Source organism: Nelumbo nucifera, chromosome 4, assembly GCF_055504915.1.
Source record: "Nelumbo nucifera cultivar China Antique chromosome 4, China Antique-T2T, whole genome shotgun sequence".
NCBI classification, from domain to species: domain Eukaryota; kingdom Viridiplantae; phylum Streptophyta; class Magnoliopsida; order Proteales; family Nelumbonaceae; genus Nelumbo; species Nelumbo nucifera.
Window position 1 is genome coordinate 85,853,572 of NC_142652.1, and position 24,007 is coordinate 85,877,578.

Genomic DNA, 24,007 nt, shown 5'->3' on the forward strand with positions numbered 1-24,007 from the left:
CTTAAGGGTTTTTACTGTTCAGTCTACCTTTGAAATCCTAACTCTACCGTACAGTTGGGGGTAGGTGTCAGATCAGAATTGATGTCGATTCATGGGTGGATATGGGTGTTATAGGTGGAGGTATTCATAAATTTGATTTATTGTAGGTCTACAGTTAAAATCAGAATTCTGAGGTAGAGTGCAGTCTAAAAATCCCTAAAACTATTTACAAGTGAGCTATTCCTATTCCTCTGGAAAGCTCCATGAGTAAAATTCTTTCTATGTTTAGTTGGGATTGTTTAATTTCTTACTTCAACCCATCCAACATAAGTCATATTCTTCAAAATCCCATGGTAAATCATATAAATGCCATATGTTATGTAGTCAATGAAATCGATTATTGATAAGATTGGGATTACTTTTATAGGTTACTAAATGGAGATAAAAGGATTGGTGGCTTTCAAGGGTAGAAGGAAAATGACCTATGGTAGAAGATATTGTTGGAGGTGTAATTATATATAGTGTGGAGAGAGGTATTTGTACCTTTTCTTTCAAACTAAAAATGAGGTTTTTGTTAGTAAAATCATAGGGAGGTTTATATGATTATCAGAAAATCCTAGGGAGGTTTTTGTATCTTATCCTATTACTTTTTTAAATAGTCGATCGGAGAGACGACCCATTGTCATACCATCTTTATCACGGTCAAAATGCAGGACAAAGGGTATATGAGAATGATTTAGTTTTGACATTGATAGAGCAACCACCCAATCGGAAGCCACTTTTAGTCGAGAACACAGTATTTCCTTGGAAAAGTGAACAAACTCTTGAAAGCATTTCAGATCACATTTCGCAAAATTTTATGATTTCTGTGCAAGGTTCACAAAAATTGACCAATTAATTGAAGATGGAAAATTTTGTGGGGATCTAATAATAATGTCAAGAAAAGCCATCGTGTTGGGTGGGCTTATTTATAGTATCAAGGGCCTATTGGTTTACAGTGAAGTTTGACATTTGAATGCCTCAAAACATATTTTTTACTCATGTAAAGGTCAGATGATCATAACCTATAATCTTAGACAGTCTGCTACTGTATAGTTATTACCTATGAAGGTACTTAGACTATGCACTTGCATGATCTGCTCGTAAATGGCGGTTCAGCCCAGGGTTAGAATTATAAGCCCAAAATACAGTTGGAGTATGTATCAGTTTGGAATTAATGTCAATTTATGAGCTGGCATAGGGGGTATTTGACATTTTGAATTTTTTTAAGTCTTCTGTGGAATCTAGAAATCTTCAGTGGGCTTATCCATACTTGTCCATTATTTTTAGACGTGCATTGGGGTTGGTATTTTTTTGGTTGCAGAGAATGTTGTTTTCAGATTGAAACGTTGAGCTTTGAAAAATGGTAATAGACCATCTTAACCCTAAATATGAGAATGCTTGTTTAACTGTTTAACAAATATCAGAGACATAATTGCTAAGTTGGCTTTTCTCACCATACATGGATTCTCATATTGTTCCCAAAATATTGGTGGAGGTTTGTACTTTAATACATATGAAATCTTTGGCCAGTGATTTTTGGGATTTTAAGAGTGAAAAGGACAAGCGTTATAAGAAGAATCCATGACTATTATCATCTTTGTAAAAAAGAAAAGAAATATATGATTACTTGAGGCCAAAGATTTAAATATCAATACGATAACACGATTGATAGTGGCACGGGATACTATACAGGACGATATGCATCCGTATTGGTGTGATACATGCAAAATACTACATCTCTCTGTACTTCATAAAAAATGTACCTATGACAATTTTCGAACTTAAGTCATTTGGACACACCTATCTTTTGCAACACTCTAAACCATCAAACCAAGCTTCATCTTATGATATTAAATAAAATATAATAAATTTCATTAACTTTTTTGTGTCAACATACAATTTAAACAAAAAAACACATATTTATATTTAACAATTCTAACTATTCCAAACAATAATATTTTATAAATTAATAGAACAAATAATCTATCAAGTCTATATTTATATAAAAAGATGATTCTTAATATCAATAAAATTATAAAAATAAAATATTAATAATAGAATTATTATTTTAATATTTGAACTACACATGATATGCATCTTAAAATTTTTATATATTTTTACAAATTATTAATTAATATTTTAATTTACATTAATAAGTAATATCAACATATTTATTATTTATAAAAAATAAAACATTGTTTACAAAATATTAAAAAATATAATATTAAATTGAATCTATCAAACCCACTAATCTACATTTATTTCAACAAATGATTTTTTTATTTGAATTATTTATAAAAATAAAAATATTAACAATGGAGTAATTATTTTAGTAATTAAAAATTAATGAATTTGTATGGGATATGTATCTTAGAAATTTTAACAAATTTGATATACTTTAAGTTAATATTATATTTTTTGTGAATTATTAATTGGCATTTTAGTTTGCATTTGAGAATTTAATATTTAGTTGATTTTTTGTTAATGTTAAAAAATTAAAATAGTAAAATAAAAAATTGATATAACAATTAAAATATAATATGCACATGTGTTTAGTGCCTTGGACTTTTAATTGATGCATTATAAATAAAATTATACAATATCTAGGCATCCCACCGATATATTAATTGTAATATATTTTTTTATATACACCATTAAAATATATATTTTTATGTATTTATATATTATTTGTGATTATTTTGGTTTTAAATTTAGTGTTTATGTATTTGTGGAATTTGTATGTATTTTCCTAACGTATTCATACGTTTTTATATTTTTTGTCAGTATCCATACATTTCCAAAGCATATCCGTATCCGCATCCAAATTCTCTAATACAATACTTAATATTGATACTTTAATCCTTGCTTCAAGCTGTTGATGTGATGTTGTACTGTTCAATTAAAAGAGTAACAACCCGGTGTGATTCATACCAAAAAAATATCTAGTAATATTCTTTCTATGTTTCATTAGTTGGGATCGTTTAATTTCCTACTTCAGCATTGTCATATGAATGTTAAGCTTGGATATTTATATGGCTTTGATAAATCATTGGAGCATCTATTTCATATATATATTCAATATAAAATGCATCAAATACCTTTCCTCATCTTTCTATTTCTCTCTTATTCTAGTAGTAGTATGTGAAGTCGCTTTTTTACTTTATGTGATGTGAACTGAACTGTGACCACATCCCCTTGAATTGGCATGCATTGATAGGCTAAGGTTTCTCCCTTGTTGTATGAAACATTAATTGCTTATTTCACAGGCTAGTAGGAATCTAATTTCAATCAAATAATCAAATATATATAATCTTGTTTTACTTTTCATCTATAATTTTAACATATTAACAATTATGATTAATCTATGAGAGGTTTCTCCCATGTTCATAACTTTATACTTGGTTTTCGAAAATCCAACCCACTGTAGGTTTTGGGAAGAGTACAGGTTAAGAGGTTTGAGAAGGCGAAGAGATTTTCTATCATTAATTCCCAGCAAAATCACAATTTATTGGTATGGACTACTGATCAGAATTTTTCCATTATTTTCATTCTTTTTTCCTAACATAGGTTTAAACTTTGAATTATTTTGCCCAACCAGAATCCCCAAAACATTACTCAGTTTGAAAAGAATACAAATACAAATATATACAAAATAATACAAAATATAAGATTTTGCACTCTAGATATTTATATTTGTACTCCTTTCAAACTAAGCCTTAGAGATTTTGATTTTCTTCTGCAATTTTGTTTTTTATCGCATCGGTTGTTTTCATGCTTTCATGTTTTAACCACTTGTGAAGTTATTAAATGACCCCACTAGAAAGAAATTCGAGACTACCTAACCACTTGTAAATATTTGGATGTATTTATTTGTTTAGCATGTGACAGAATAAAACTTGGATTTAATCCTCGTAAAACTGTCCTCTCTCTACCCTCACAGCCAATTGCACCACTGTACTCGAAATGGTTTTACATATAGAAATAGGGAGATATTTCTAATGCATCCTTGTAAGTATGGTTTTCAAAATCGGACCGGAAAACCAAGAATCGATTAGGTGATTGATTCTTTTTTTTCTCTAAAATTGGATATTTGCAAAAAAGAAATGTTGATTTAATCAGCAAACCATTGACCAGAGTGATTGAACCATTTGATGGTTTTAACTATTTTTTATTTTTTTGTCAGAATAAACTGACTGTTGGGTTCAAACAATCGGACTATTTGACCCAAAAACCAGACCAGTGATTCGATCTCTGAATCGGTTTTAAAAACCTTGCTTGCAAGTGTCTGTGATTATGGTGTGAGCACGTCTTGTGTTGACTGAATCGGATCTATGGGGAATTTGGTACAAAAGAGACATTTCAAAGCGGGATGTGCTTCTCAGTTCTTACATATGGAGTGCATTGATTGCAATGTGAGCAGATACGATCTCGCGAAAGATCAAATTTCCCTGTCACCCACGTGATAAAAAACACAGCATCCTATTCGTCTACTAAGTTTAATTGTTTAATTTATTATTATTTATTAAGACTTTTTACAATTCATTTAGCTTCAAAACTAAAAAATTATTTTTTCAAAGGAAATTTTCTAAAATTTACCATGAGTTTTCAGCACTTCTCTTAAATTTATCATAACTTTTCAAAATGTCTAAAACTTACTTTTCCCTAGTGCACCATTAATGCTTCTTAACAGAGGTGTCTACGTCAGTATAAATAACAATTTTCATGACCAAATTATCCTTGAATGGCGACTTAGAAGAAAAAGGTCTTTTCCAGTTTTTAATTTTCATGTTTTTTTTTTATATTTTTAGTGTTTTATTATAATTTTTAATATTTTTTTATAATTTCTGTTTTTTTACATTTTTCTATTTTCTACAATTTATAAATTTTCCTGTATTTTTTGTTATTTATTTGCAATTTCTGTGTTTTTCTATAATTTTTTATGTTTTTCTACAATTTTTATTTTCTGATTTTGTTTTTTAATTTCTATAGTTTCTATAATATGAAAATATTTTTTTATTTTGTTTGCAATTTCTATAATTTTTTATATTTTTTAAAATTTCTGTGTTCTTATGTATTTTATATTTGAAGATATTTTTTTTAAACTTTTTCCTGTTTTTTATGTCTAATTATTAAAAAATATATATATTTCATATATTTTTTTAAAGATTAAAATGATAATATATTAACACCCATTAGTTTATTTCACGTCAAATTGGTGACATAATGAATTTTAGATATTCTGAAAAATTATGGTGAATTTAAGAGAAATACGAAAACTCATAAAGAGTTTTAGACAATTTCCTTTTTTTGAAATGTATTTATTGTGAGTCCAGCTCATTCTATACACCAGACACTGACCCGAACTGTACGATCAAATTATTAATTCTGAAATTGAGGTGGAGTGAATTATTGAATTAGCTTTATTTGATAAAACAAAAAAAAAATATAATATATATGTTTAATTATTTAGTGTTTAATAATGACAAATACAACTCGTTCCAAGTACGTCCCATCCCTTTCGTGACAGATCCATATCCATTCCGAAAACCCTCGGTGTTTATGTAAATCCGGGTCCATTCTATTCATTGTCCGCCTTCTGTTCGGATCTGTTCCTTAAAGAGAGCGCCTTAAATTATTGTCAGCGGAGTCCGAATCTTCTGCCCACAAGAGAATCCACATTTGCGCCCTATAAATGTTTTACAGCACATTTCAATTGTGTATGTATTGGGAGAGTTTAAATCAGTCCCCCCATCAGATTGCTTCCCAAAACGTCTTACAGTACATTTCTGTTATGTATTGTGAACATTTTCTTATGATGATATTATCATTTTGGTATATATATAAGCTTAGGAGTCAAGTTTTAATAGGTTTAGCTGGGCTGGTTTAATAATTGCGCCATTGACAGTTGAAACCAAGTCAAATTGAATTTTTTTCATGAACCAAACTCAAACAGTTCATAAAAAACTCAACTCATTGCCACCCCTGCATAATATTATGCACAAGAAGATGCATTCTCAATGTATGAAGTAGTGTGTTGTAAGTAAATATGAACAGATCCGGAGTCCCAGTGCATCACAACTATGCATTGAAAATATCTTTCATGAATGATAACATATATACATGGAAGATATTTCAATGCACGCGTAAGATGCTATGTAGATTGGTGAGAAGTGCATTCTCTGAGGAACAAATCCAATTTCATTCGCATTAGTGTAGTATTTATTCTGTTTGTCAAGAATCCAAGTACAAATATAATGTTTAGAAACACAAATATGAACTGTTTGTAAGTTTGTAATAAAGGCTGAATTGGGGAAGAGTGCAAATATAAATGTATAATGCAAAAACATGTATTTTATATTTCTAAACCTCGCTTTGCACTTATTTTCAAACTGAACTAGAAACAAACAGCCTGAGCTGTCAGCTGTTTTGAAATATTCTGCACATGACACATTACCTTAATTATATATTTATTTGTCTTTTTAAATAAAAGGCAAATCACCTAATTTAGAAATATAGTCTCACGCTAAGAATCTAAACAAATAACTTATTTAATTTAATGTCCATATGTAATCAAAATAAATAGTAGTATATATTTGCATTCAACTAAACCGTAAACAGAATATTTTTCAAATTTTATAAATGTCAATAAAATGAATAATCAATAGTCTATCAAATCATTTTTCAAAAAAAAAACTCTATCAAATCTGTTAATCTACATTTATATATAAAATAAAAGATTATTGATTTCAAGAAAATTATAAAAATAATGTATTATTAATGGAATAATTATTTTAGCAATTAAAATTTATAAATTTACATATGATATGTATCTTAAAACTTTTTAATAGATAAGATATATTTTAAGTTAAGATTGTATATTTATATGTATTATTATTTGTATTTTAATTTACATTAAATAACAACATATTTATTATGTAAAAATAATAATATTATTTACCAAACATTTAATAATTTAATATTAAAATGACATTTTCTTTAATATTAAAAAGTAAAAATAATTGATTTTATAATTAAAATATTATAATTGCATATGATTTGCATCTTGGACTTGAATGAATACTAACATAATAGTGACTTCGTGCATATAATAATTTATAAAAATCCATATAATATATGTTTTAAACTTTTTTTTGGCACAATAAGACAAAGATTTCATAAACTGCTAAGGAATTACAGCCTCCTAATAAAATATCAAAGATAAAATGAAGTGGATAAGACCGGATATAAGGCCTAAGAGAGAAGTAGAATGCTTCGCTAAACAATGAACCCCCTTATTGTATCTTCTATTAATATATTTCACTGAGCAGTGAGAGATATTAAAATATAACTCTCTACCATCAATAAAAATGATTTGGATCCTAAAATATATATTTTTTTTTAGAAAATTCTTGATAAATACTCTATACTTTAGGTTGACTATCAATTTAGTATCCGAACTTTAAAACGTGACAATTTAGTATCCAAACTTTCATTTTGCGACAATCTAATACCTATTCTTAATAACCATTAATTATGTATATCACGTGACTTCACGTGCGATTTAAGATTTGAAAATATCAAAATTACCCTGTTCATCATCTTTTTTTCTTAAGAAAATGAAAAAGAGACAAACAGTTGCTTCAAGCTCTAACATACCTCCAAGACAACAAGCATTTTCCGTTGGATTCTCTAATCCAACGTGCACCAACCCGCCAAGAACATCCAAGCTCCATGAATGCACCACCACCACTGCTATCTCTCTAAGCTCCAACATAAAAGTCCATGAATGAACAGTTGTGGTCTTGGAAGAATTCCCGGTAGATGAACTCAAGCCCACGAACACCTCTTCTTTCTTCCACATTTCTGCCAAATCGATTGGATAAGAAATCAACGGATCAGATGGCCTCACGTTGCCTAATTTGCCCAACCTAACTTGCAAGTATTTGGAGTTGGTGTCGTAATCAATCCACGTATGCAGTTTGTCACCACCGTTGAGCACCAAACCCAGGGAGGTCACATTGCTCACAGCAACAGAGACGAGGGTATCTATGTCGATCCCCACTTGGTTTCCGTTCGGTTCACCAAACTTGGCGTCCATGGAGGTGTCGAATTCAACAGCCAGAACTCGAGCGCCCAACTTCCCCAATCCCGGGGAGAGCTCAAAGGAGGTTCCGTCTAAGAATTGGGAAGGAAACCCACTTGGAAGAAGCACGAAAGCGATGCCATGTGGTCAGGGGAGATAGAGAAAGAGAAATATGTAGAGAAGGACACTCTTTTATAGGGTTCCCTTCAACAAGCTTAATGAGTTGCAATCGACGAATGAGTAACGTTAACGGAAGAACCACCATTAACAACCTCGGCATCGCCGAAGAGAGTGACTTGTGAGCCGAAGATGGGTTTGTCTCGAATTTCTTGAGCGAAAAAGATGAGATCTTTTCAGCAGCAGTTGTCACGAAACAGAAGATAAAGAAAGCGAGGGAGAGAGGGTACCTGAGGATGGAAATTTTCTCCATTAACAGCTAGTGCGGGAGTTCGGGCTGCTTGTCTGATAGCGGTGAGCAGTATCCGCAAGCGTATATCGGCAGCAACGCTAGTAACGTAAAGATCATGAAAACGGAGAATCTGGAACCCATGAATCCCAAACTCGAAAGCTTTCAGGATTGCAAGTGTTCTTTTGCATCGAAATCCTCGACGGTATGGTTTTACCCGTGATACTCGTTTTGGTTTTACGGGATGGTTGATAAAGAAAATTAGATGATACTTGAAGGATAATTTTGTTTTTTGTATGCCAATTTATTGTTATTTCAATATTAAATTTAATGCTGTTAATGTATTTAATATATGCCTTTATTATGAATTTATATACCTTATTTGTTGTTATTTCAATCTTAATTTATGTTAATGTATTTGAATTTAAATATAAATGAATCAAATTTGATATTCCGATATTCCGATCCGATTCAATCCGTTTATATCCCTCCTTTCTGCATGAAGGCTGTATTAACTGTCACGTCTACAGGGAGCCCTGCATAAGAGCAGAGCTGCAGAGGCTGTCGAATGTGAACAGCCCAACTGCAGGGCTTGCCACATTGCAAGTAGCCGAGCAGTGGGTCCATAATTACCTCACTCTGCACTTCCGCAGTTGTCAGTTGGTCTCCACTCCCCTCCACCAACTATACTATAATTTATTTTTGCTGTTTTGTCTCGGTTTTCTTCTCCTCAATTCATCTATAATGGAGTCCAGCAGATTGTTGATACCACCGTTGTTCGAGATCTAGGGTTTGTGTGTTTTCTCCACATTTCTGTATCAGTAATCTCATTGGGGAGTTCTTGTCTTCCACTTACTCCGTTTGTTTAAATAGTTTTGCTAAGTTTTAGTTCTGGCTTCTTGGCATATTCTTTTAAGTGACTCTTGAAAAATGGCGGGGAATTCCACGTTCATCTGTGCACCTATAATGGGCCAATCCGTTGATCAGATGTTGATCAATATGGGTAAGGCGAAGGCAGCTGGTGCAGACCTCGTTGAGCTCAGGTTGGACTATATAAAGAACTTCAATCCTTACCAAGATCTCGAAGTCATGATTAAACAGTGTCCTTTGCCCACGCTTTGCACATACAGGTATACTAAGTCTATGCCATCGTATTAAGTTCAGTTTCCAGTTCAAATGGTTATTAGCTCTACTTTTTTTTTTTTTTTTCCTTTTAACATCAGAAGATTCAAATTCCAGGCTCTCGGTTTTTGTATTTGGAGATTGGAATAGAGTAATGGGGAATGGTAAGAGGCGCCATTATGCATTTATCGTGCTCTGAGGAAATTCATAGCATAAAGAAAAAGAAAAAACATCCAAAAACCATGACTCCCATTACAGAACAGGTGCCTGCAAAATTTACTGAGTGATTACTCAGTGTGTTCACTGATTGTGGCATTGTGCCTACCTGATCCGGACTCTCCGGAGATATGCATGAGAAAAGCCATTCAATATGGTGATATCTACTAAAATTTCAATCAAAATTATCTTGTTCACCGTGTTGGCCTTTGTACCAACCAGTGCCATAGCTTGAGAGTAATTCTGAGCAATGTTGCAAAAGCACTTGGACAGAGGAAGTTATTTGTTAGGGGGCTCTAAACCATCTGATATGAATGTTGTAGAGTTGAAAATCATGAGCATTCCTGGGTTAAATATGGGCACCTCATATGGTTTGCTGCTGTTGCAGTTACATTGTATTATTGCCTTCTATGAGATCTCTCCTTTTTACTCATCATTGTTTGTATTCTGATTCATGAAGAAAAGAAAAGAAGAAGAAGAAGGAAAAAGGAGAGATTTAGAATAGGGCGGCACTTTCTTAACCAGTCCTTCAAACTAATATTTATATTAGGGCAACATGAGATTACAACTTTACCCCCCCCCCCATTAATAAGAGGTAGTGTAACTTAAAATAAACAAGCCCAGGCCCATTAACACTTAATAACAGAAGTATGGCCCAACAATAAATAGAAAGACACAACATAAATGGGCCGAGGCCCACCATTTAAGTCCCACAAAACTCCCACTTGAGCTGAGCATAGATGTCCATCATGCCCAACTTGCATACCAAGTCTCCAAATCTGGATTTAGCAAGTCCCTTAGTGAAGACATCAACAACCTATCTTGCAGATGGCATGTAAGGAATAAATAACTCTCCAGACACAATCCTTTCTCTCACAAAGTGTCTATAATGTCAATGTGTTTGGTCCTATTATTTATGAACAGAATTATTAGCAATATTTATTGCAGCTGGTTGTCTCAATAGAGCTTCAAGGGACCTGACATAGTTATTCCCAATCCCTTTAGTAGTATCTTGATCCAAAAAAGTTCAGCCACTCCATGTGCCATTGCTTGGTATTCAGCTTCAGCACTTGACCAAGCCACCACAATTTGTTTCTTGCACTTGCTTCTCCAGGTTACAAGATTTTCACCCACAAATGTGCAATATTTAGTTTTAGGTTTCCTATCTCGGGCTGATCTAGCCCAATTAGCATGAGTTTAGGCTTCAATGTTAAGTTTATCATGCTTCTTAAATAATAACCCGTTCCTAGGACATGTCTTCAAGTACCTTAGTCAAGGTTCAAAATATCGATACATATCGGGCTGTATCAGCCGATACGTATCGTATTGGGGCCTTCCTGATACACCCCTACAGGGGTGTTTCGGGTCAGGCAGTGGTTTAGGGGATAGACGGGCCTTAAACCGACCCCCCTGAACTAGATTCGAAAGAAATAAAAAAAAATAGAGATATAGGCACTGATACAGGCCGATACGCCGATATCGATATTTTGAACCTTGACCTTAGTATTCTCTCCATTGCCTTCATGTGTGCAACTCAGGGAGTATGCATAAATTGACTAACAACATGGACAACATTAGAAATATCGGGTCTAGTGAGGGATAGATAGAGAAGTTTACCCACAAGCCGTTGATATCTTTCCTTGTTTGGGTAACGGTCCTCATTCTTTTCTTGTAATCCATGGTTTTGTTCTATAGGAGTCTCAATAGGCCTGTTATTTAATTTTCCTGTCTCCTTTAGGAGGTCCAAGGCATACTTCCTTTGATAAATATAAATTCCTTCCTTAGACCTGGCCACCTCTATTCCCAAGAAGTACCTTAGAGGTCCCAAGTCTTTTATTTCAAACTCAGAGGCCAAAAACTTCTTAAGTCGTTTGATCTCTTCTGAATCATTTCTTGTCACCACCATGTCATCCACATAAACAATCAACGTTGATAGTTTCTCTCATATTTTTCTATAGAATAGTGTGTGATCAGCACCGCTTTGATAATACCCTACAATCTTCATTGCCTTGCACAATCTTTCAAACCAGGCCCTAGGTGATTGCCATTCAGGGCTCTCCTCAACCTGCATACTTTTCCATTGATGGTATGCCCTGGTAGAGGATCCATATAAACCTCCTCTTGAAAATCTCCATTCAAAAAGGCATTCTTGACATCTAATTGGTGCAATTCCCAACTGTAGTTAGCTGCTAGAGACAGTAACACCCATACATGGTTGTTAAGGCATCGCCTAGGCAACTAGGCACCCTTGGTTGGGTGCCTCGCCCAAACGCCTTGACTTTTAGCAACTAGGTGCCCGTCTAGGTGACTAAGTGCCTGCCTAGGTGACAAAAACAATTAGGCAAGTGCTTTTTATAATATCATTTATATTTTTGTATCTTATTAACATATGTGTTAAAAGATTTTATTATATGCTATATATATCAATTATATTTTGTTTTAAAGTTTACTATTGAAATTTAAAAGATCAAAGGGTTTTGAAAAGAAAGAAAGAAAGAGGAAAGACAAAATAGAATTATAAAGAGGTTCTTTTTTTCTATTCTCTCTCTCTAATTAAATAAAACAGAAACTCCATCCTTGTTTTTTCTATTTTGCTTTCAATCTTGAATATTTATCATATAAAGTTATAACCTTCTTTAGCTGCTAATTTATATGAAATTGCTCTATTAAGTACTTATTATAGTAGTATTATTTTTGAAAATAATGAAATTAATATATGTAAAAGATTTTTATCTTTTATATGTGACGATTTGCCACATTTTTAGAGGAGATTTAATGTTCTTACTAAAAAGAATTGCTATTTTTTCTATTAATATACATGCTGAATGGTATATAAAACTAGGGAAATATCCAAAGTTAGTTTTTTATACTATAAAGCTTTTACCGCCTAGGCAACTAGGCGCCCTAGTGTCACCCAGAATTGCCTAGACGCCCTGAAAACTATGCACCCATATGGTGTTCAGCTTGGCAACTGGAACAAAGGTCTCTGTATAGTTAATGTGCTCCTCCCATGTGAACCCTTTTGCCACTAACATTGCTTCATATCTTTCCACTGATCCATCGGCCTTATGTTTCACAGTGTACACCCATTTACACCCAACAATGCTCTTTCCTACTAGTAGGTCCACCACTTCCCAAGTACCAACCTTTAATAATACTCTCATTTCTTCATCCATTGCTTCCCTCCATTTAGGGTTAGGAACTGCCTCAGTGTACCTAGGAGTGGAAATAGAAGACAAGGTAGAAACAAAGGAATAGTATGTTGGGGACAAATGGGAATAAGAAACAAACCTATTTATAGGGTGAAGAGTATAAGACCAAGTGGGTTTCTGCAAAGCAATGGGAAGATCCAAATCAGAGTCAGAAGTAACAAGGATATTACATTGGCTAGCTTCAAAGGCATCTAACTTGTTGTAGTCATCAACTGATGGGCCTCTCTTCCTTTTCCTCCAATACACACTCATCTCCCTCCCAACAATCTTGTCCTCTTCTATAGTAGGAACCACTTCATCATTTTGAGTAATGGGAGTAGGAGCAGTCTCATCATATTGGGCTTGTGGGTTAGGAGAAGGACCATGACTATCAGAACACTAAGGAGCAAGAGGAGAGGATGGAAGCAGAGAAGAGACAAATGGACTTCAAAGGACTTCTCTTCCACTCCACAATTCTCCGATTTCTCCGTTCAAAGAAAGATAGTGACTCACAAAAGGTAACATCCTTTTCTTTTTGATAAATGTCACAAAAGGTAACATCCTTGGTGACAAATTTTCTCCCTGTGTGCGGATCAAAGCACTTGTATCCTTTTTGTGTGGGTGAATAACCCCCCCGAATTGCCCTTGGATCCAACTTGTTTCTTTTTGGATTCTTAACGTGAATGAAGCAGACACAACCAAAGACTTTTGGTGGTAAAGAAAACACATGATCATTAGGACAAAGAACAGAGGAAGGGTTTTTCAACCCAAGTATCCTGGATGGCATCTTATTTACCAAATATGATGCAAACAGCACTACATGAGACCGATACTACTTGGAAACCTTGTGTTGAAACAATAGAGCAGACTGTCTCCAATAAGATATCTACTTTTCCTCTCTGCTACCTCATCCTGTTGTGGGGTTTAACTACAAAAGGATTGGTGTAAAGTCTCTTTATCTTCAAAGAATGTTTTCAAGGTGTCCTTAAAGTAATCAATTGCATTATCTAACCTGAATTGTTTAACTTTCTTTCGAAACTGGGTTTCAACCACCTTACAAAATATCATAGTGATTCTAGGAACTTCCTCACGTTCTTTCATAAGATAAACCCATGTACACCTCGAGAAGTGATCAATGAAACTGATAAAATAACAATAGCCATCCTTAGAAATAATGGGTGAAGGACCCCACACATCAGAGTGAACTAAGTCAAAAAAGATAGTGACATTACTAATAAAACTTGGATAGTTTGCCTTACAGTGTTTTGCCAACTGGCACACATCACAAAATAGACTTTCAACAAACACATTTTCAAATAATTCTGGTAACAAAACTTTCAACAATGAAAAAGACATATGACCTAATCTAGCATGCCAAGTGAAAAGGACCGTGCTTGGCTCCTTGTTACTACTGCCACTAGTGGAGGCCTTCAAAGTAAAGCATATATCATCATCAAGGTAGTAGAGACCACCAACTTCACGACCACTCTCAATTGTTTGTCTCGTCAGCTAGTCCTACAAAACACAATGAGTGGGAAAAAGGTTACAACACAATCTAGGGTTTTGGTAATTTTTGAGACCGAAAGTAAATTTTTGGTGAAATTTGGAAGATGTAGGGAATATTTGAGCAAGATTCTCTTTCCTAGTTGAATGTCTCCCTTTCTAGAAATAGTGGAAAGAGAGCCATTTGCGATCTTTACCTTATCATGCCCAGATGAGAATGGTAAGAAATGAATAAAGAAGATGAATTTGTCATTTGCTCGAAGTCTCCTGAGTCAATAACCTAAGAGTTCGATGAAGATGACTGAATAGCACTAAGGATAAATGTTATACTTGCCTTTGCAAATGGGGAGGAAGCAGTGGATGATTGTTTCAACCTAGCCATAGCCCAGTTGAGGATATCTACCTCTTCGGTTATAAACTCTAGGAAGCTATTTGGTGAATTAGTGGTCTGTCCCACGTTGGAAGAGCTGGTTCTGTTTCCCTTAGAACCTCCATCTATAACATTTGGGTTCGCAACATAACCTGAACTGTAGTTAGGACCCTTGTTTGGCTCCTTGTCCTTCCTCAAGGCTGCTGGTTTCAAGTGTGGATGGAGAATCCAGCAAGTATCCTTAGTGTGCCTCTCTCCCCCACAGTGAGAACACTTCAGGTTCTTCTTATCAGTCCCTTTTTCACCCTTATAGTCACTGGAAACAAGTGTAGATTGCTCACTAATTTAAAATGGAACACTAATTCCCATTTCTTTCCTCCTGATCTCCTCATTCCTAACCAGGTAAAACCAGCTAAAATTTGCTTGCTGGTTTAGAAGTTCATCTAAAAATGGAACACTAATTTGCTTGCTGCTATGTGGATTTAGAAGTTCATCTCTCCCTAAAATTTGAGCTCTAATGCTTTCATATGAGTGGTCTAAACCAGGTAGGAACTTGAATACTCTTCCTTCTTCAATTTGCTTGCCATGCCTTTCTTTGTCATTGGTGTTGTCCCACTCAAGAACTAAATGGTGATCAAGCTCTTCCCATAAGCCTTCTAGTGTAGCAAAATAGGTTGCAACAGTCATGTCTCCTTGAGTCAAACCAAAGATGTCTTAATTCAGCCTATAAACCATTGCTATATTTTTCTTTTGACCGTAAGTGTTATACAACTCCCAAATCTTGTGGGCTGTTGTATAATGCTGAATAGTCCTCACAATTTTTATTTATAAAAAAAAGTCTTCACAATTTTGGGAGTCATAGAAGTCATCAACCATGACATCACAATTGCATTTTCCCTACACCAAATCCTATAACTTGGTTCATCTTCCTTGGGCTCCTTAATCTTCCCATCAATGTAGCCTTGTCGTCCATGGCTCACTAATTCACTATGGACCATCTTGCTGAAATGGCCCATTCCCTATAGTTGTATTCATCTAGCTTCACATTAGTAATCTGTACAGTAGGGTTTCCAAGGTGAATAACACTGTCAACAGTCCTAGAACCTCTAGAGGAGACCTCACTCGTGCTGGAAGACATTATGAACTCACACATATTTAGCAAGTAGAATAGGTCGAACAGCACTTCCCTTTACACAAACTTCACAAACAAGTTTGGATAGACTGTATACTAATATCCTGGACTGATACTACCGGCAGTCTAGCGGCTAGACCTGTTGAATAGGTCTTTCTAGTGGTCCATATGACTACTCCACAGTTTCTTGCCCTACCTGGACATATCAGCAACCATTCTGGGTCTCCTTGGAGTTTCCGAGGACAATACCCTAAAAAAAACTTCAATTAATCACGAGCAGCAGTAGAACTCCTTGTTACTCCAATAATAAAAAAGAGAACTTGAGAAGAAAGGTGAAGTGAAGAAGATAGGCGAGCAGAATGAGATTGGCTTAATGCTCTGATACCATGTTTGTGTTCTGATTCATGAAGAAATGAAAAGAAGAAGAGAGATTTAGAATAGGGCAGCAGTTTCTTAACCAGCCCTTCAAACTAAAATTTATATTTGGGCAAGAAGTAGGAGAGGAAAGAAGAAAAGAGAGAAGAGAGAAAAGAGAGAAAGACTGGTTCGAATTAGGGAAAAAAGTTAATCCCTTGATTCGGCCAGACCTATTATTATATTATTGACTTATTGAAAAAGACTTGAGTGCCCTTCTTTAAGTAAGAGGCACTCGAACTAACATAACAGTACACATCAGCATTCTCAACAAGTACAAAGACTGAAATACCCCTTCACTAACACCACTAACACTCCCCATTAGTAAGAGATAGTGTAACTTAAAATAAACAAGCCCTGGCCCATTAACATTTAATAACAGAAGTATGGCCCAACAATAAATAGAAAGACATAACACAAATGGGCCGAGGCCCACATTGTTAAGTCTCACAACAATCATGACATCATCCATGGTGAAAAGCTCTTGTTGTGATGACTTCATTTTCATACATGCTATTTGCAACTATCTAATTCTTTTAGTGATATAGTTATCACTGAAACATTGTATGCAACTGACTTAAGGCTAGAATTTGATATAAGACATGGGAGGAAACACTTGGAACTTTTTTCTGTTTAGGGTCTAAGAGAGTACTTGTTAAATATATGAACATGTGGTTCATTCTTTAGGATTGATGGTGGGGATAACATAACTGTTGCCAATGCTTTCATTTTGTTTTTGGGTTGCCTTAACAGCCAAAATTGAGGTGTTCTATGAATTGATGAATTGACCTATTGATAATATTGAATTTAAAAGGAATTTGAAATTTTGAATCCTCCATCACCATGATTGGAGGACTCTATAATCCATTCTTGATGTTGGTTAGGTCATGTATTTAGGTCTTATATGAGAAATTCCCACCATTTACTTTTTTCTATATTTTATGTCAGTAACAGTGAATTTATTTTATTAAAATATGTATTGAGAAGTTGTACAGTCAAGTTCTAAGCATCCCACTCTTGAGCATAACTTTACATATTATTACAGATCATCACCCTGGAGGATTATCTGTTACATTTGGTTCCTATTTAACCCTTTTTTGCTGGCCCATCAGAATTTTGTTGGCTGTTCTTGGAGTCCATTTGTATGCTACCTTTAGCTCTGATGCTAGCTTTATGATTTCCCTCAATGTGTCTGTACTTACTTTTTTTTTTTTTTTTGAGAAAGGTAACTGTATATACTAATTCAAAAAGCAAAAGTACATGTGATGATGTACAATTCCAAAATTGTACTTACATGTGATGATGTCCATCCAAGTTTTGGATGTGTTCTTTCTGGAATTGAATTTTGGGGTGCTCTTTTCTAGGGGGTGAATAAAATGCTAAAAAATTAGGAAACTTGAAGAAAGAGAGAATCTTGATCATCATCATTTAAGCCTTGTGCCAACCGTATGGGGTTGGCCATACCCATTAGGGCTGCAACTTGGGCTGGGTTATCCTGAACCCATCCTGAAAAAGTTGGGTTTGTTTGAAGTTCGGGTTAGGATAGGGTTGAAAAGTATGAACCTGATTTAACTTCGGGTTGGGTTAGGGTCAAGGAATTGACCAACCCAACCAAACCAAACCTCAACCTGACTTAACTTCATATTTGTATGTATAAATATAATATGAACATGTATTTATGTATGTGTGCATGTATGTATATTCAATCATGCATCCATAAATGTATATATCTATGTATTCATGTATTTTTTTCACTTAAAGTATTTATGTACATAAATGTATATATCTATGTCAAATATTTTAAGTTTAAAGGTAAAATACTTTGAAAACATGGTAATTATGTTCTTTTATACATAATAATGCTAAAACCGAATTAACTTGAACCATTGAATCTAGGAAACACTTGGAAGAAGGAAGTAGAGAAGTCAGGCCAACCCAAACACAACCTGAATCCAACCCTAGGATTAGGTTTGGGGATTCAACAGCTTGGGTTGGGTTAGGGTTGACCTCAACCCGACTTAACATGTTCTGGCTTCCCCCACCCCCCTAATACCCATTGTTAAATTATGAGCCCTTAAATTATTTCTCACCATTTCAACTTATCTCCTTTTTGGTTTGCCGCTATCTCTTCTAGTAGAGATGATTATGGGCTGGGCTGGATTTTTATAGGGTAGTAATGGCATTTTGGGCTGCTCAGGCCAACAGGCCCTACTTGTCATATCTTGCACTTGGGCCTGATAATATATGTCCAGCTCTAGGCCAAGCAGGGTATCTGGATTTGTTCATATAAATTAATAAAAATATATTTTGAAAATAAAAAATTTAATCTTAGTATATACTTAAATTAAAAAAAATATTGATAGTTTGATACATATATACCCACGGTTTAAAATGTTGTGACATTTCGCTAATGTCGCCCGACATATGTCGGGGTCAAGACATACCGACATTAACTCTCACTTGAATTAAAAAAATAAAAAATGTCGGTCGATATTTTCACCATTTCGGTAAATATCGCCTATGCCGTTTAAAAAAACAATATTTCAAAACATTTCGTCCATATGTTAAAAAATCAGCATATATTCAAAGTGAAGACAATCAAATTTCATCATAAACAAAAAGAGAAAAAGAGAGAGATTAAATGGGGAGAAAAGAAAATTCCAGTTTACTTACCTGAAGCCGGAAGAACTACAACTTCAAGCTCAAATAGGCACAAGAGTGGCTTCTACCCTTGGTCTTGCGCTGAAATACCTTATTTTTTTATTTTTTATCAGAAATGATAACTTTCATTAGAGATAAATTAACCTGAAATACAGAATTCAACCCTTATTAGAAAAGGTTGATCCAATAAACATCAAACATTACAACACTGCCCTTATTGGAACAAGACGCAGGACACTGGACATCTAAAACTCCAAAAGAAATTGCTCTCATCTCATTCTCAAGTCTCATCTTGATTCAAGTATGCAATACTATCCCTATTTCCCTTTCACAGTGAATAACCATGAAAAATAAGGGGAAAAAAGGAAAAAAATAGAAGATGAGGAGTTGAGGAGAATGCTTGTCTTCATCTTCCTCTTTTTCTTCGTCTTCATCTGCTGATTCCTAAAATCCTCACATAGTCGTACTGCGTCTTTGCGTCTTTGTAAGAGTCTTCGAAATTTCAGGTTGAGGGTTCGAATGACTAATGAACCCTTAAGCCTAAATGTTTAAGTTTATCTTATAAAAGACATGCCACAGTACATGATGGTCTATTTAAGTCTATATACCATCACAAAAGCAAGCCTTTAAATGGAATCTTTAAAACATAATTACAAGTATGTTATAGTGCAATAGGGTCTATTGTAATACTATAGGCCTCCTAATAGAAAACTTATGAAAAGAATCTTTAATATATTCTTATGGTCTTATTACAAGTATATGAGGGTCTATAGTAATATTATAGACCCTTATTATAGAATCCAACAAAAGTGAATAAATAATAAAAAAATCAATATTTAAGATAAAATATAAAATATTCATAAAAACAAATGATTAAACTAACTACTTATTAAAATAAAATAAAATGCATGAATAAAATGTTTTTATAAAATATTAAACTAACTACTTATATAAAATGTTTTATAATAATAAAATATTAAAATAAAATGTTTTTATGATTTAATAAATAATTTATATAGTGATATTGTATACCCTCATTATAAAAGAAAAAAATGAAATAATAATAAGAAAGTTTATATTTGAGATAAAATATTCATAGATAACCAAAAATAGTGAGATATTTTATATAATAATAAAAATATTACTTATTAGAATAAAATAAAATAATTTTCTTAATAATAAAAATATTAAATGGTTTATATTGTTTATATGATTTAATTCTAATTATTTATTATAACAAAAAGATATGCATCATGGAAGATAATAGTCTAGAAAGGTGCATTAATGTGTATTTTATCATTTTACAAAATATCATTGCATATTTCCACATATTTCATAATATTTCCACAATGTCTATGATTTTTACAATATTCCCATCTGACACTTCCGACATTATCGACATTTGTCCTATATTTGGGTAATCGACATTCCCATCGACATCGACATTTTAAACCTTGTATATACCATAACTATTATCTATATAGTACATATATGTTATTGTATTATGTTATATTATATTATTTATATAAAACATCTGGTTTGCCTGGGCCTAGAATTTTAGGGCACCCGGCCCACATCATGTTTGGGTTTTGATGTGGGGGGCTGAGCAGAAATGATCAACCCTATCTTCTTGCTCCTTCAAGTTATAAGAGATCACTTCTTCTTACTGAGGCCGGAGATGGTTTTCTCTGCATATGACAAACCATCATAGTCTACTTTCCCTTATTTTATCACCTCATTTTTTATCTTATCCATTCTAGTTTTCATACTCATCAAATTTGGGATTAGTTTTTCAGGGTGTGGAATCTGTTTTGACAGATGAAGGGTATAGGTCTTGGAATTGAGTGGACATGGAAAGGTTTAAAGGGCTGGGCTGAGGTGTAAGCATTTTCAAGAGGTCATTGTTGTGGACTAACTAATACTTTGAGTTTTATTTGTAGAATGATGTTTGGGGGTTGCTTTTTCTTTCTTGCTCTTTGGGTGTTGATTGATTGGTGAACATTTGTTTTACTTTCACAGACATATGTATTTGGTAGTGGGGCAGGTGATATTATTGAAAACCAGTGTGCATGGGGTTCATATGTGAGGGGGTGAATGAAAGTTGTAACCTTTTGTTTTTCTCTCAGTGTTGTTTTGTTACCAGCTAATAGGTTCTGTGAGTGAACAACTATGTGCATTTTCATCATATTATGAAAAAACATTAACTTTTTTAAGAGTGTCCTGTTATGGATATTTTTAAGCTTTCTGTGTTCTTCCAGGCCAAAATGGGAAGGTGGTGAATTTGAAGGTGATGAGAAAAGACGAACAGATGCACTTCGGTTAGCCATGGAACTGGGAGCTGATTACATTGATATTGAGCTTCAGGTTTCTTTCTTCTTAATAAAACTAAAGCATACTTCAAATATTGGCACAATGAGGAATTTTACAGCCAGTGAACTTGCTGGTTATACAACACCCAATTTAATAGATGTTGCATAAATTTTTATAGTAAATCGCAAATTTCATTAAAAGAAAAAAAATTATGGACTTAGATGAACTTCCACCATACATACATCATCAATTCAATCAGTATTTGGCTTTAATTGAAAACCCCAGATCAAATTTAATTGTCCCCATTACAAAACTCAAAGTCAACCACAAGTTGGAACCAAAATTTTCTCTTTTCACATCTATAAGTTCAGGATGTGCTAAATTCCCGTCCATAATCAATAAACAAATGCTCACTATTAATTTGTCTCTTGACCTTACCATGCTATCAATTAGTGGGTGTTTGGTTTTCTACAAAGAAGTATTTTTTTTACCTGTATCAATTAACCATCAGTAGAAAAGTAAAGAAGTACTTTTGAGAAGTAAAATAAATGGCAAATATTTATTGATTTAACCAAGAAATAATAAGCAGAAAGGAGAAGAGAAAGATCCAGACCACTTGAAGAGAGTTGAGAGAGAGAAATAGGTTTTTGGGAGAAGAGAATCGAACAGTCTCCCAGCCCCCTTATTCATGTCTTATTAATTCTAATCATAGCTTAAAAGAGTGCCCTTAATAGGGCGGCTGCACTAATAATCACTTAAGAGACAACTAATAAACTCAGGCCCATAAACATAATGAGAAATAACAATAAAGCCTATGGTCCAATAGCTCAACAGTTTCGCATCTGTAAAATAGCTCTGATAAGTAAACTTGGGTAAACCAGGATAAGAGGCTATTTGATAATGGCTGAAGGTGCTAGCTGAATGACTCGCAACTTTGTCTTGTAGTGGAAGATTATTAACTAGTAAAATATTTGAGGATATAGCAATAAACTAAACTTCACTTTCAGCCCTTTTTTTATCAGTAACGGCAGAATTTATTAATAATAAGGAACTTTAATTACAAGAGAGGGGGAGGTAAGCTTTCTTAACTCCGCCATTTTAGCAAAACAAAATTACAAGATTATAAATGAGCCCAAAAGAGAGATCCCCTATTCACCCCTTGTTTGGCTAACCCATAAGCAAGTGAGTTAGCAGTTCTCTTTACCCAACTGGATTTCACCTCAATGTCCCTAGTCAGCCACTTAAGTTTTTTCTTTTCATTGCTGTAGTTCCAGATGCCAGAGTTATCTTCCTTTATCCATCTCACCACCACCTCTGAGTCACCTTCAAAACCACTTTTCTTAAGTTCAGCTCCCTTGCTCTTTGGCACCTTCTAGAGCCGCAAGTATCTCAGCCCTAAGAGAGCCCCCTTCTCCAATAGGGCCTGAGAACATGGCTATAATAAGCCCCTCATTGTTCCTGAACACTCCCCCTATACCAAAGAGCCCTGGGTTCCTTAAACTACTTCCATCAAAATTCAGCTTCATGAATCCAGGTGGGGGAGAGGTCCAAGAGGGAGAAGAAACCATATCAAGCTGGGCAGAATTAGCTATCTCATCAAGTTATCCAAGGAAAAACTGTGAATAGGTTCAAAGATTTCAGTCAGTGAGCCACCCTTAAATGTATTAACTCCATTACTTTCTCAATGGTTCTCTCCTTTTCTGAGAAAGTACGTGAGTTTCTTTCTTCCCAGATAGACCAGCAGACTGCAGCCCTCATACATCTCCACATAATTCTCCCTCTTTTTAAAGGCCAACTAAAGTAAGAAGGAGAGAAGAGGCTTTGCACATTCAAAGGAGGGGTCCATCTGCACCCAAAAAGGGAGAAAACCCATTCCCAAATAGTTCTAGCAAACGACGAGAAATAAAAAGGTGGTAACCAATTTCCCCTTCAACTTTACAAAGAATACACCTATGTGGGAATAAACAAGGATTGAGTCTCTTTCTTTGAAGCAAATCATCTGTGTTAATTCTTTTCAGGAATGCTTCCCAACAAAAACTACCAACCCGAGGAGGAACGGGCATGCTCCAAACCTCTTTAATAGCGAAAGACAGACCACTAGAGGTAGAAGGCTGAGATAAGGTCTCAAAGAAGGAACACAAGAGAAAGTATCAGAGGAGGATGGGGTCCAAATTTTGATATCTTCCTAAGAGTGGTCCAAAAAAACATTCTCAAGAATGGTTAACAAGGTCGAAGTACTCCCAAGGTATGTGTCCCTAATGGCCCTTCTCAGGCCCAAGTTCCACCCAAACCCAGAAGAGGAGTCTGAAGGCACAAGAAAAGATGAGATGAGTTCATTCTTCAAGTTAGATAGGGCATACTGGTCCATCAGAGGGGAATCCTCAACCCAAGTTTGCTCCCAAAACTTTATAAGATTGCCAGAATTCACATCATACCTGATCCATAGGGAAAAGATTGGAAGAAGATCATGGATGGCTTTCCAAGGAGAAGCACCTGTAGTCCTTGCCAGAATTCCAGGGTCCCAGCCATTGTCCTCCAGCCCATGAATGCTAGCCACTATCTTTGTCCACAATTTTTC

General features: G+C 34.4%; 1 protein-coding gene across 10 annotated transcripts in view; it reads left to right on the forward strand.

Annotated features, from left to right (window-relative positions):
* The first annotated feature begins 7,989 nt into the window (after positions 1–7,989).
* The window catches only part of LOC104585665 (bifunctional 3-dehydroquinate dehydratase/shikimate dehydrogenase, chloroplastic), a 92,199-nt gene continuing 76,181 nt past the window's right edge, over positions 7,990–24,007 (forward strand). For 2 of the 10 annotated variants that reach the window (XM_088902748.1, XM_088902750.1), the window contains exons 1-3: positions 8,268–8,715; positions 9,428–9,640; positions 21,378–21,483. In XM_088902748.1, coding sequence (XP_088758874.1) covers positions 9,441–9,640; positions 21,378–21,483 — 306 coding nt within the window. In that variant the 5' untranslated portion in view covers positions 8,268–8,715; positions 9,428–9,440. Of the gene's footprint in view, positions 8,716–9,170; positions 9,641–21,377; positions 21,484–24,007 lie in introns of those variants that run through there. The other 8 variants (XM_019200504.2, XM_088902752.1, XR_016085279.1 and 5 more) reach the window with 6 other exon arrangements.